The sequence below is a fragment of the Parambassis ranga genome, chromosome 21 (genome assembly GCF_900634625.1).
Source record: "Parambassis ranga chromosome 21, fParRan2.1, whole genome shotgun sequence".
Lineage (NCBI taxonomy): Eukaryota > Metazoa > Chordata > Actinopteri > Ambassidae > Parambassis > Parambassis ranga.
The window spans coordinates 17,530,989-17,543,687 of record NC_041041.1 but is presented as its reverse complement, the minus strand read 5'-3'; the positions used below and the strand labels follow the sequence as shown (position 1 = coordinate 17,543,687).

The following is a 12,699-nucleotide window of genomic DNA, read 5'->3' as shown; positions in this document are numbered from 1 at the left end:
CTAACCCTCCTCCTGTCCTCATCATCCCAGTCAGAGTGTGCTTGGTCATCCTTCATTACAAAAGCTGCATTTAAAAAAAAGAGTGACATAATGTTGTTATGATTCACCTTTCAAAATATAGTAACAACTGCCCTCTTCCTCTTCTCATTTGTAGGCTGAGGGACAGAGTAACAGTAAAAACAAGCCCTCGTCATATTGTGCGTGAGACAGAAGACGGCACTTTTGAAATGACAATCAAGTCAGCAGTGAGATCCGACTCTGGGATTTACATTTGTAGGATCATTAATGAGTATGGGACGAAGCAGTGTGAGGCAAGGCTGGACGTGAAAGGTAGGATTTAAGTTGATTGTGTATTTGTGTTAAAGTTTTTTTTGTCACTGTTTCGAAAGTGCAAATCCACATTTGATTCTTGAGTTAGTGTTTTGTTAGTGTTGTTTTATATTGTGACATTAGTTTACATGTGCATGCGCATTAACACAACCTATTTAGGTATCACTTAACAACACTCTTCAGAAAATGTACTTTGTTTATACCCAGCACCACCAGTTGAGCCAGGCCTAGCCATCATACGCCCAGTCAGAGACATCATAGCCAAGGCTGGTGAGACTGTGTTGTTCGAGTGTCACATCATTGGACCAAAGGACACCGACGTGGACTGGCTTGCAGATGGGAAACTGATCCAGCCTGCATTGCTCAACTGCAAAATGCACTTTGATGGGCGAAAGTGCCGACTTCTGCTCAACTCTGTACATGAGGATGATAGTGGGACGTACATGTGCAAACTCAGCACAGCTAAAGGTGGCTGTCAAGAACAAAGTCACAATATGTATAATGTGCAATGTGCAAATAACTCAGTATTTCTGTTTTTTCTTTTCAGAGGAAGTGACATCATGTGGCAAACTCAAAGTCATTCCCTCCATTGAACCTCTATTTACACGCAAGTTGGACGTTCTGGAAGTGATCGAAGGGCGGAATGCTCGATTCGACTGTAAAGTCAGTGGAACTCCATCTCCGAAGGTCATCTGGAGTCACTTTGGTAGGACTCTACACATTTCAGTTTCAGTTACCTTATATATTTAACATGCCTAGGAATCAGAAATTGCTCTCTTGATTTGAAGACATAAAAACATTTAGTTGAGCTGACATGTAAGCATAGGCTCCGTTGTCTCTGCAGACCGCTCACTAACAGAGAGTGAGGACATTCGTATTGTTCAGGAGGGTGGCCGTCATTCTCTGATCATTTCTCATGTGACCAATGAGGACGAGGGTTTCTACACTGTCATAGCCCGTAACACTCATGGCGAAGTGGAGTGCTCAGCTGAACTGTACATACAGGAACCACGGCCAGCCATCTCCTCACAGATGTAAGAGTGTATTATTCATTAAATGTTCACTTAGAATTTTTGTAAGAAACACTTTAGTTTTTTCTTAGAAACTTGTTATAGTTTGTTTGATCAGCCCACAAAGTCTGACAGTGACAGCATCTGCTTTGTCCTGCTGTCACATTAGGGCTAAACTAGAGAAGATGCCATCCATCCCAGAGGAACCAGAGGTCCCAGAGAATGAGGTGGAGCGCTTCACTATGCCTGATTTCATCAAACCGCTTTATGACTTGGATGTGATTGAGGGAAAGGAGGCTGTGCTCAAGTGCAAAGTGGCCGGTTTGCCATATCCAACCATCGCCTGGTTCCATAACGGCAAAAGAATCGAAAGCACAGAGGATAGGAAGATGACACAGTGTGAGTGTTTATGATCAGCGCACACCTGCCGTTCAGGCCTTTTGCACAGAGAGCAATGGTCATGGTGATGAATTAATAAGCTGTGTTATATTAGAACAATGTAAGCTCCAGACATGATGCAGCACTGCTTTACATCTGCCTCACATGCTTTCTCTTCTCTGCCTCCGCCTGCAGTCCGGGATGTCCACAGCCTGGTTATCCGCTCTGTGTGCCACGCCCATGGTGGTGTCTACAAAAGTGTCATCTCTAACAAAATAGGGAAGGCCACCTGCTATGCTCATCTGTATGTTACAGGTAATTTTTCCTTTTTTGCGTGTACTTTAAGAGAGAAAAAAATGTGGTCAATACCCTCAGTACAGGTGCATTCTGAAACACCATGGTCTTCTAAATCTGTTTTCAGACATTCTACCAGACCCTCCTGATGGGACACCAGTGATAGAAGCCATCACTGGTAAAACCATCACCTTGAGCTGGAAGAAACCAAGGAGGCTGGACCCTTCTATTGGTACGTACAACATCCATTCAATAGTCGCCCTTTAAAGCAAGTTAATCGTTAGATTATTTATTTTTTATTGCATTTTGTGTTGCTGCTAATGTAACACAATTCAGTGTAACCAAAATCCCCTTTCAAACATAAACCTGGCAGCAATATAACCAGACATTTTACACACTGGTCACTGGTTATATTACACAATAATATTATAATATTAATATTATATACATATTATATTACACAATAAATTCAATTCCATTTCATTTTCAATTACATTTTATTTATTTTGTGCTTTTTGCAATCAGAATTGTCTCAAGGTGCTTTACAGAAACCCAGAGCTTGAACCCCTTTAAAACAGTGGCAAGAAAAAACACTCCCTTTAGGAACCCTCCTGCTGGACCCTACCTACCTCCAGGTACAGGAGGAGAAGAAGAGGTAGACAGAACAGAGAGGATGAAAGAAAGAGACAAAGAGAGTAACAGATGCAGCACACATCAAACACTACAGAGGACAAACATGGCAGGTTATTGATATCGTTAAGCGAGCTGAAACTACTGTGTTACATTGTAGCACACAGAAGCTGTGTTTCTTCATGATTTTGTGATACTATCAATATTATATTATTATTAAGAGATTGTGTTTTTCCCTTCTGATGTCAGGTTTATGCCAATAACTTGTTCAAATTATGAAGAATATATGATAATAAATAAAGGATATAGAGAGATTGAATAAGGGTATATTATTCAGTGCTTATGTACTTTTGATAGCAGGCAGCAATCCTAACAATAACCCTACAGATTTTTTACATATTGATATTTTATAGTATGTTGCATGCAAGAATTGATTCTTGCAGGATTCAAACCTTTTTATTTCCCTTTCAGATCCCAGCTCCCTGATGTATGCCATCCAGCAGCAGGCCCTCGGCTCCATCCAGTGGATCATCATAGCCTCAGGCCTAAAGGAAACCACTTACACTATCACCACTCTTTCCAAAGGTGTGCGCTACGCCTTTAGGGTCCTGACCATCACCTCCAAGGCCTTCAGCAAGCCTTCGCCTGCCACCGACCCAGTGCAGCTCCTGGATCGAGGTACGTAAGGGCTTTAGAGCATCCATCCATTTTTTTCTGTTTATTGAATATTGTATATTGAGTGTTTTTTTTTCTTAAGGACCCTACCTTCAGGAAGCTCCAGTGATCATTGATAAGCCAGACATTGTATATGTGATGGAAAACCAGGCCTTCACTATCTCTGTCACTCTCAACCATGTCAACGCTGCTGCCATCTGGAGGAGGTATCGACTATTCTAATATTATATTAAAACAAATAGTAAACAAAAACAATTTGAATAGGTCCATATTTATTGAGTTTTATTTTGTTTTAGTGTCACTGAATCGCACTGTTTCATATGTAGTAATGCAGGATAATCACATTGGCAAGCATAAACACAGTAGGACATAAATGTGCATACTCCTGCAGCTGCTTTATTCCAAGTAATTATCACAGTTACCAGAACAGTGAAAACAGTTTATAATTATTTCCTGACTCATAATCATGCAAGTGCCAAACTTGACCAGTGGCAGACAGCTGTCCTCTTAGATATTAAGCAAATTGATCCTGATTTAAAATACATTTGTTCCCAGGAGAGGAGTGGTTCTGTCCAGCAAACCAGGCCTGTATGAGATGACAGTGCCAGATGACGACCAGCACACACTGAAGCTGCTGAAAGTGAAGAGCGATGACGTTGGAGAGATGGAGTTTGTGGCCTCCAACAAGTATGGCAGTGACAGCTGCACCTTCAATGTGGAGATCGCAGGTAGGCAGTAGATTTGGTCTGTATAGCTATGTACTGCTGTCTGTGACATTCTAACTCTGTTTATTTTCAGCTCCACCAACATTTGAGACTATTATGGAAGACTTGGACGTGTGTTCTGGGGAGACCCCTCGCTTTGCTGTGGTTGTGGAGGGCAAGCCTGTTCCTGACATACTCTGGTTCAAGGTTGTTATGCATTTGTGCTGTTTATTCTAGTTAACTCTAGGACTTTTAGACTCTTTGTGACTTATATGTACAACATTGCACATTAATTTTACTAATAGTGGTGCCATATGTTTTAGTTAACTATTTTATTATTTAACTGTTTTTACATCACTCTGCACAATATATAATATAGTCTACATCACAAATGATGCATTCAAGGACCATTCCAAAGTTGAAAGTCTGATTATTATCTTTCTGGGAACAGGAAGATAATAAGGATATATCTGTGCTTAAGCTTTTGGGGATTTTCCAAAGTCCATTACTGAAATTTACAGTACTGGTATATTTTTTTTTTCAGAATGATATCCTGCTGTCAGAAAGCAGTCATTACACATTTGTGTATGATGACAGTGAATGCTCCTTGGTGGTCCTAAACGCTCGCCCAGACGATTCCGGGGTGTACACCTGCACTGCGAGGAACTTAGCAGGGTCTGTGTCTTGTAAAGCTGAACTTACCATCCATGAAGGTAAGCAGTTAACGAGGTAAAAGAAATTGTGTGAATTAGGACTTCACTGTATAATTTAGTTGTTCATATTATTATTTGGTCCTTACTGTAGCCAAAAGTAAAGAAGATCCAATGAATGACGAGGGCACTATTCTAAGGAAAATGCGCAGACTGACTGACTATTATGACATCCACAAGGAAATTGGACGGTAACATTTCAAACTTTGAAATCCTTAAAATGCAGTATTATACTAGGAAGGCACTCAAATTGATATTATTCCTAATTATTTCTCCAGAGGTGCGTTTTCCTATGTTAAACGTGTGACGCAGAAAGCGACCAAAATGGAGTATGCTGCAAAGTTTACCTCCACACGGGTGAAGAAGAAGCCGTCCGCTCTGAAAGAGTTGAACTTGCTCTCCAAGCTGGACCATGAGAAAGTCCTATACTTTCATGATGCATTTGAGAAGAAGAACGCAGTCATCATCATTACTGAAATGTATCCTTATTGTGCAGTTAAAACACTGTCTGATGCACAGTTGAACTTGTGAGAATGGAGACAAAAGAGTTTGTTTATTGTTTGGTGATGTTCTTAAACGTCCTCAATCAATTTTTAAAGATGTCACGAGGAGATGCTGGACAGATTTATAAAGAAATCTACAGTAATGGAGTCAGACGTAAGTGACTTGTGACCGCTCAGCACATTAATGCAGTTCAAATAAATGTTGTTTAATAGGTGAAAAATATAATAATGGCTATTTCGTCTTCACCAGGTACGTTCATGTGTAAGACAGCTGCTTGAAGGATTGGACTACCTCCACCATCTAAACATCATACACCTGGACATCAAGGTGCTAATATGTCCTCACTTTTACAGGGTGCAGGTTATATACCATCAGATCATGATCGGATATTTTCTCGTTCTCTCGTCAGCCTGACAACATCCTCATGGCGGAGCCACATGGTGATCACATCCGAATCTGTGATTTCGGCAATGCACTGGAGGTCACACCTGAAGAGGCTCAATACTGCAAATACGGCACACCGGAATTTGTTGCCCCAGAGATCGTCAATCAGACCCCTGTGTCTAAAGCAACAGACATATGGTATTGTATCTGTATTTAATCCGTAATGTTGTTTATGTGTTGCTTTCTAAACATTTTTGGTCTATTTCTCCTTTCTAGGCCAATTGGAGTTCTAGCATATCTGTGGTGAGTAAAATTATTACCATTATTTAAGGTATTGTTAAAAGCAGAAAGCTATACAGGAATACCTGTAGGTTTGTCACTAAATGTAACTTTGCTTGTTGTTTCTGTAATCAGTCTGACAGGAGTTTCTCCGTTTGCTGGAGAGAATGACCGCAGCTCCGTGATGAACATCAGGAACTATAATGTGGCCTTTGAGGAGAATATGTTTGCTGACCTTTGCAGAGAGGCTAAAGGGTTCATCATAAAGCTGCTGGTAGCAGACAGACTGTAAGTAAGACTACTGCAAGTTTTTTGTGTAAAAATAATTGTATAGAATACTTACAGTATGTACTACAAGTATAAGTATATTACAGAACCATTGTCAGTTAATGCTAAAGGTGAGCAACATCTTTCACAGTAGAAAAACTCCACATTGATTCGTAGTTCAGATGAATCTTTTTAGATTGTCATATGATATTCAAAGAAAGGCCAAAGTCACTCACGCCGATGATTTTGTTTCAGTACTACATGTTTGGTTCTTGTCATCTGTTGGATCTGTCTGATCCCTTGTCACTCTTCATTCACACTCTACATACTATAGCTGAGACAGGACTGTTAATTGAGCTAGAGAGAGGAACATGTGCTGACAAACGGGAAACTGAAATATCCCATGACTTTCTTATAGGAGACCCGACACCCAGGAATGTCTCAGACATCCCTGGTTCAAGGTAAGAGACACGTACTACCATAGTGGCTCGTAATGTCTTTCTTTTTTGGGTTCTACTTGACTCCCATTCCTAATTTATTTCTATTTATTGTGCAGACTCTTAGCAAGGGGAAGGCCATAAGTACAGAAGCCCTAAAAAAGTTTGTATCTCGCAGAAAATGGCAGGTAAGGGATGTTTTATTTCTTTTTATGATGTGCAGCGCAGAATCCAAATGAAAATGGTCACATTGTGGTGCCTGCTCTGTCATGTTTCCTCTTTTTTTTTTAGCGTTCCCTTATCAGCTATAAATCAAAAATGGTCATGAGATCCATACCTGAGTTGCTGAACGATTCCACCAGCCATATCTCCATCGCAGTTCCCAGGCATCTTAAAGAGGGGTCACCTATGCCATCATCATCGTCGGATTCTGATGAAGACATTGATGAGCTGCCTTTTATTCCTATGCCACTTAACACGGAGTTCTCTGGATCAAGAATGTCACTGAATGACATTCAGACCAATGAACAGGAGACAGGGAAGCAGAATGGTAAGTGGTCTGGGACTCCTGATCAAACCCAGGAGGCAATGGAGTGTGACACCAAGGAAAAACATAAAGAGGGAGTTGAAGTCACAGGTAAAAGTCGTGTAAGGAAAAGGTCATCACAGGACAATGACAAGGGTTCCTCTGATGAAGAAGCACCTGCTGAATTACCGCAAAAATCTGAACTGTCCAGAAAACCCCTGAGAAGAGGTTCAAGCATGGAGTCTGACAACCCCGAAGGTGGACGACGAAGAGGAGAGCTTAGGCGTGGCGGCTCAGCTGACAGTGCATTGCTGCTCCGAATCACACCGGAGGAAGGAACTGGCGAGGGAAACCAAGAGGATGGCAGGAGAGTTCTGAAGAAAGCTGTCTCTATGGAATTACCCAGGAGGAGCACCAGTCCTGGAACTGCCAAGATGAGTCAAGAGGATTATGCTCTTAAACTGGAGCTGATGAGGCAGCGGCTGCTTCGCGGTGGCTCTGTGGACAACAAGATGAGTGGACTGAGAGGACCTCTGTTGGAGACATTAGGAATGGGAGATGAAAAACGTGTAATATCCTCAGATCGCTACTCTCGCACCGCTCGTCTGGGACCACCTCCATTAACCAGAGCTGCATCTAGTGATTTCCCAAGAGATGAAGTTCCCAAACCTAAAGTTTTACGCAAAAGCACTTCTTTCAGTCAAGGAGATTCAGAACCCATACCTTTACACCGGCGGTCAGGAGCACCTCTCGAGATTCCCTTGGCACAAGTAGAAGAGAGAAGACTCAAGGAGGCTATATCTATGTCATCTCTAACAGAGCAAACTAAGCTGGACTCCCGTCCAGTCACTCCAAGGGAGCCTTCTCCTAAACCGCCAACTCCAGAGTCCATTGTACAAGAAAGTCCAACCAAAACAGAGAGCCAGGAATCCTTAATGGAGAAAGAGATCAAGCCTGATGATGCCATAAGTGAAAAGATGGATGGGCTGACCACAGACAGTAATTTTGATGAGAGATCGAGCACAAGTGGTTTCTCAGAGAAGGACATGAGTATTTCAGAAGAACCTATAATGGAATCAGAGTCTGTGGGCCAAAGAATTCCTACACCTCCTCTTACAGCCCAAAGTTCAATGCTTGAAGAGAAAATGGAAACAGAAGAAGAGGGAGAGAGGAAGCAAGAAGAAAAAGAAGAGAGTATAAAAGAAGAAGAGGAAAGAGTGGACAGTGTTATGGAATCAAGTGCAAAAGAAAATGTTACTGTAGAACATGTAGAAGAGAAAGTAAATATCCCTGTTAAGTCTTCTGAGATGACTATAACCACCAGCTCTGTTATGGTGAGACCCACTCAAGAATATTCAGTTTCCCCTGGAAATGTCTCATCGTCTGTCACACCTTCACAACCTGCTCGGGTTGTGCTGCCCGATGGAAGGACTTCAGCATATGCCAGTATTATGCAGACCATCATGGTCCCTTCACTCCAGCCTCTCAATCAGCCACCCTTAAGCCCCTCCACACTTGTTCTTCCAGCTGCTTCATCATCCCCAGTATCAACTGAGACATCCTTACCTGCTGCCGTGTCCTCTGATTTACCTTCTCCACCTAAACCAGTCGTTCTGTCAACCACCGAGCACCCCGCTGTATACTCCAGGGTGGCGTCACCAGAAATGATGGTAAAAGAACCCAGTCCACCAAAGACTGCCACACATCCCTCCACCCAGCAAGACCTCTCAGCAAGAGGTGAATTTGAGGACATCACCTCTGAAGAGGTCTTTGAGGCCCGCTTCAAAAAGCGTGAATCTTCCCTCTCAAGAAGTTTGAAATTTCTGTCACGGATAAAGAACGATGACAGGCCTCAAGCTATTTCATCAGACTCCACAGAGACAGGGGAAGAGATATACAGACATGGGCCAATTGGTGCACCGTTGGAATTAGCACAGAGAAGACTTGAGGAGAAGTCAAAATCAGTCCAAGACCTTCGTGAAGCTCAAAAGGACCAAGGCTTTATGAGAAGACTCTCTATGCGTTTGAAGAGAACTCCATCAACAGAGCGCAAGGATGAAACCACTAAAGAAGAAGATTCATTTGCTTCAAGGCGGAGGCTTTCCTGGACTCTCGGTAGAAGAGGATCACAGGAAAAGAAAGAAGTAGAGATGACAAGAATGGACGGTGCAGGTGATAGCTTGGCAGAAGATGAAAAGGAGATTAAGAAACCTAATGAATCTCCAGTGTTGACAATGCGCAGGAAGATTGAATCAACGGTGGCTGAAATTTCCACAAGGATTCGCAGCTACTCAGAAGAGAGGAGAACATCAGAGGAAAAGGAAACAAAGAGGACACCCATTCTTTCCATGCTTCGTCGTTCAACATCAGAGAGCCGTGGTATGAAGACTACCAGTATTCCTCAGAATCAGCTGGCAGCTCAGGCCGGTAATGGCGCCTCATCAGAGTCTCTCGATTCTATGTCCAGCTTAAGATCAGACACATCGAAGGGTAGGGCTCAGCACTTTTTAATTCTTGATTCTATATTTCACCAAAAACAGGATCAATTATAAATCTTTTTTTATTATTACTATTAAGGTGTGGAGACTGAGCGCAGGTCCCGCTGGGACCGATGGGGCCTGACCAGAGGGAAGAGAGATAAGACAGTGTCACAGCCTGACATACCAACTGCCATTTCCAGAGATAGTAGCTCCCTACGTTCTCGCCAGTACTCCAAGCTGGCATCTGGTAAGTCATACAGGAGTGTAGGTGAAGACATTGTGATTCCACTTTGCCAAACGCTCACTGAAATAGTTTGACATTTTTAGAGTTTAATTCTATTCTTAGATAGGATGAGCTCATATCTGCCCACTGAATGTAGTCAGGGACAACATTTGCCAGCAGACAGGGTAGGCAGCTGCAGATTATTTATAAAATGATGGTGATGAACGCTGGTTAAAGGCCACTTGAGAATTTTTGCCTTGGGCCCTAGCACACTGTAGAATGACGTCTTAAGGTAGTACTACTGGTAGTGGTAATAAAAGATAATTTCATGTTTTCTGATGGCAAGCAGCCAGTTAACTTAGTAGGAGAACTAGAAACTAGCTCAGCTTTGTTTCTTTTGTTGTCACCATGTGGTTACCCAGCAACAAGCACAGACTGTGTTAGATTAAGAACCATCCATAATTACAATGTGATGGGATTAATGCTGATCAGCTGCTGATGTGTTCATCCATTTGATATATTTATAATATTACAGCATATGCTACATGGTTAATCATAGGCTGTGTCAGTACATTTGCTCTGCATTTGATATCCTCATTTGGTCATTTCGTACATACAAAACCCCTTCCTAGCAATAGCAGCAGCAGTTGCACCATGGTTCCAGTGATGGTTGCCTTAACACTCACTGGATACAGTAAATCATACTGCCATGAGACAGATGGGATTTAACAGGTCTTAATATGCCTTTAACAGATTTCCCTCCAGTATTCCATATCAAGCTGAGAGATCATGTCCTGCTGGAGGGTGATCCAGTGACGCTCAGCTGTCTGCCAGCAGGAAGTCCTCACCCACACATCACCTGGATGAAAGGTAAGAACTGCTGAATGTAATTAAGGCAGCGTTACCTAACTGAGAGCATCACAGATGGGTGATCAGAGTCATCATTTACATAATTATTCTTAGAGGGCAGAGACACATAGTGTTATCACCATGCACCATGACAACAGAGGTTACATGTTTTGTCAAAGTGTACATAAAGCTTGCTTTTTAGATCTTATTATAATTATTATTATTATAATTATGTTTTCAGATAAAAAGCCCCTGGAGATTGATGCCAGGATGAATATGATCGCCTGCCCTGATGGCCGTCAACTGCTGATGATCATGCAGACCACCAAAAAGGACGCTGGAGTCTATGAATGTGTCGCTACAAACCCGCTGGCCTCTGTGTCCAGCTCTTGCGTAATATCTCTGGCTCGTAAGAACTGAGGCTTTATTTTAGTCTGTGAAACTGGCATGTTTGAAACAGCATTAGCTTTTTTTTTTTACTGATTCAGACTGAACTAGTAATGTAAATGTGTTTGTTTTACAGGGCTGCCCAATCGTCCTGGGACCCCAGAGATTCCTCAGAAGTACAACAACACAGCCTTGGTGCTGTGGCGTCCCTCAGACACAATGGCCCCCTGCACATACTCTCTGGAGAGGAGAGCAGAGGGTCTGTACAGTCATTTATGGTTAAATTGCTCATTTCACCCAGCTGAATAGTCAGATACCTACATGTCGTTTTTTTAATTTAATAAACATAGTCTAGGTTTTAATAGAGGTTAGGGTGAGACATAATGGCATATCAAGCTGACAACTAAGACACTTTACACACACTTTAATAACAAAGTATTTCCAGTGTGTTGCACTGCTGTAATAACAATTTAAAAGTCTGATCCTCCTTCTCTGTCCTCAGGTGAGACCAACTGGCTGATTGTGGCCACTGGAGTGGCAGACTGTTATTACAATGTGGCTGACTTGCCAGCAGGGGGCTCCTTCAGGTTCAGGGTGGCCTGTGTCAACAAAGCTGGCCAGGGACCTTACAGCAATCTTTCAGAAGTTGTGAAATTAGATGCCTCAGGTATGTATACTGTTATTGTTTCTGAAAAGGCAATCATTACAATATATTGTAAGTGTTCAAAGTGTACCCCGCCTTATTGTCGTTCATCAGAACCCGCTAAATCGAGCACCGCGGTGGTGGTCAAGACTGTTCCTGCAACCACTCCTCCTCCCCCGGTGGTGATGATGTCATCCATGACAGTGCCTCCTATTAAAACAGTTTCAAGTAAATCCACAACAGTCATAACCGCCCAATCTGCACCTCCCTCTGCTTCAGCTCCTTCTCCATCTGGGGTTAAATCTGCCTCTCCTGTAACTGTTAAACCTGCTGTGCAGATTGAAGCCAGCCAGCCTGCTGTTAGTCTGCCTGTTAGTCCAGAACAACCTCCTGTTCAGACCACAGCTGCCAAATCTAAGACCACCCTTAGCATCAGCGTCAGCAAACCACAAACCAAGCTGACGCCTCCACCTGTTGTTCCACCCAAACCTCAGAGTCCCATACATCTAACCCCTACTTTAACCAACAAACCTCCTTCTCCTGTATCACAACCTGCTCCTGTCATCGGGAAACCTATTTCATCTGTGCCGATGTATGTGCCAACTGCGACTGCCCGTGTTACTCCGCCATCTCAAACTACTTCCATCCCAACCACAACGACCCCTACAGTCACTCCTGTGATCATCTCCCCACCTGTGGTGTTGGTGCAGAGCCTGACACCAGTGTTGCAGGGAGGGGACAGTCGTGGTGTGCCATCTGGGCGGGTCACTCCATCAGGGCGGGTCACACCTTCAGGACGCAGGACGCCGATGGGCAAGGCTGGAGAGGGATCTCTGCGCCAGGGAGTTCCACAGAAACCTTATACGTTCATGGATGAGAAAGCAAGGTGATGGAATTTTGTCACTTTAAATTAAACTGTAAATCTGCACCATCAACATTAGATATATGATAGGTAGCTGTTTTCCATGCATTTATCTTCTTGAAAATAA

At 42.8% G+C, this 12,699-nt stretch overlaps 1 protein-coding gene across 1 annotated transcript in view; it reads left to right on the top strand.

The window, feature by feature from the left end:
- Window positions 1-12,699, top strand: part of spegb (striated muscle enriched protein kinase b) — a 29,165-nt gene that overhangs the window by 12,559 nt on the left and 3,907 nt on the right. The window contains exons 9-36 of the mRNA XM_028433808.1: window positions 155-330; window positions 538-798; window positions 878-1,036; window positions 1,175-1,364; window positions 1,510-1,739; window positions 1,914-2,033; window positions 2,140-2,244; window positions 3,114-3,320; window positions 3,400-3,523; window positions 3,873-4,045; window positions 4,116-4,228; window positions 4,566-4,734; window positions 4,826-4,922; window positions 5,010-5,210; window positions 5,331-5,388; window positions 5,485-5,562; window positions 5,645-5,817; window positions 5,896-5,922; window positions 6,034-6,186; window positions 6,584-6,626; window positions 6,722-6,790; window positions 6,894-9,618; window positions 9,706-9,855; window positions 10,585-10,701; window positions 10,922-11,089; window positions 11,204-11,326; window positions 11,570-11,734; window positions 11,825-12,596. Of these exons, the coding sequence (XP_028289609.1) occupies window positions 155-330; window positions 538-798; window positions 878-1,036; window positions 1,175-1,364; window positions 1,510-1,739; window positions 1,914-2,033; window positions 2,140-2,244; window positions 3,114-3,320; window positions 3,400-3,523; window positions 3,873-4,045; window positions 4,116-4,228; window positions 4,566-4,734; window positions 4,826-4,922; window positions 5,010-5,210; window positions 5,331-5,388; window positions 5,485-5,562; window positions 5,645-5,817; window positions 5,896-5,922; window positions 6,034-6,186; window positions 6,584-6,626; window positions 6,722-6,790; window positions 6,894-9,618; window positions 9,706-9,855; window positions 10,585-10,701; window positions 10,922-11,089; window positions 11,204-11,326; window positions 11,570-11,734; window positions 11,825-12,596 (7,146 nt within the window). The remainder of the gene's footprint in view (window positions 1-154; window positions 331-537; window positions 799-877; window positions 1,037-1,174; window positions 1,365-1,509; window positions 1,740-1,913; window positions 2,034-2,139; window positions 2,245-3,113; window positions 3,321-3,399; window positions 3,524-3,872; window positions 4,046-4,115; window positions 4,229-4,565; window positions 4,735-4,825; window positions 4,923-5,009; window positions 5,211-5,330; window positions 5,389-5,484; window positions 5,563-5,644; window positions 5,818-5,895; window positions 5,923-6,033; window positions 6,187-6,583; window positions 6,627-6,721; window positions 6,791-6,893; window positions 9,619-9,705; window positions 9,856-10,584; window positions 10,702-10,921; window positions 11,090-11,203; window positions 11,327-11,569; window positions 11,735-11,824; window positions 12,597-12,699) is intronic.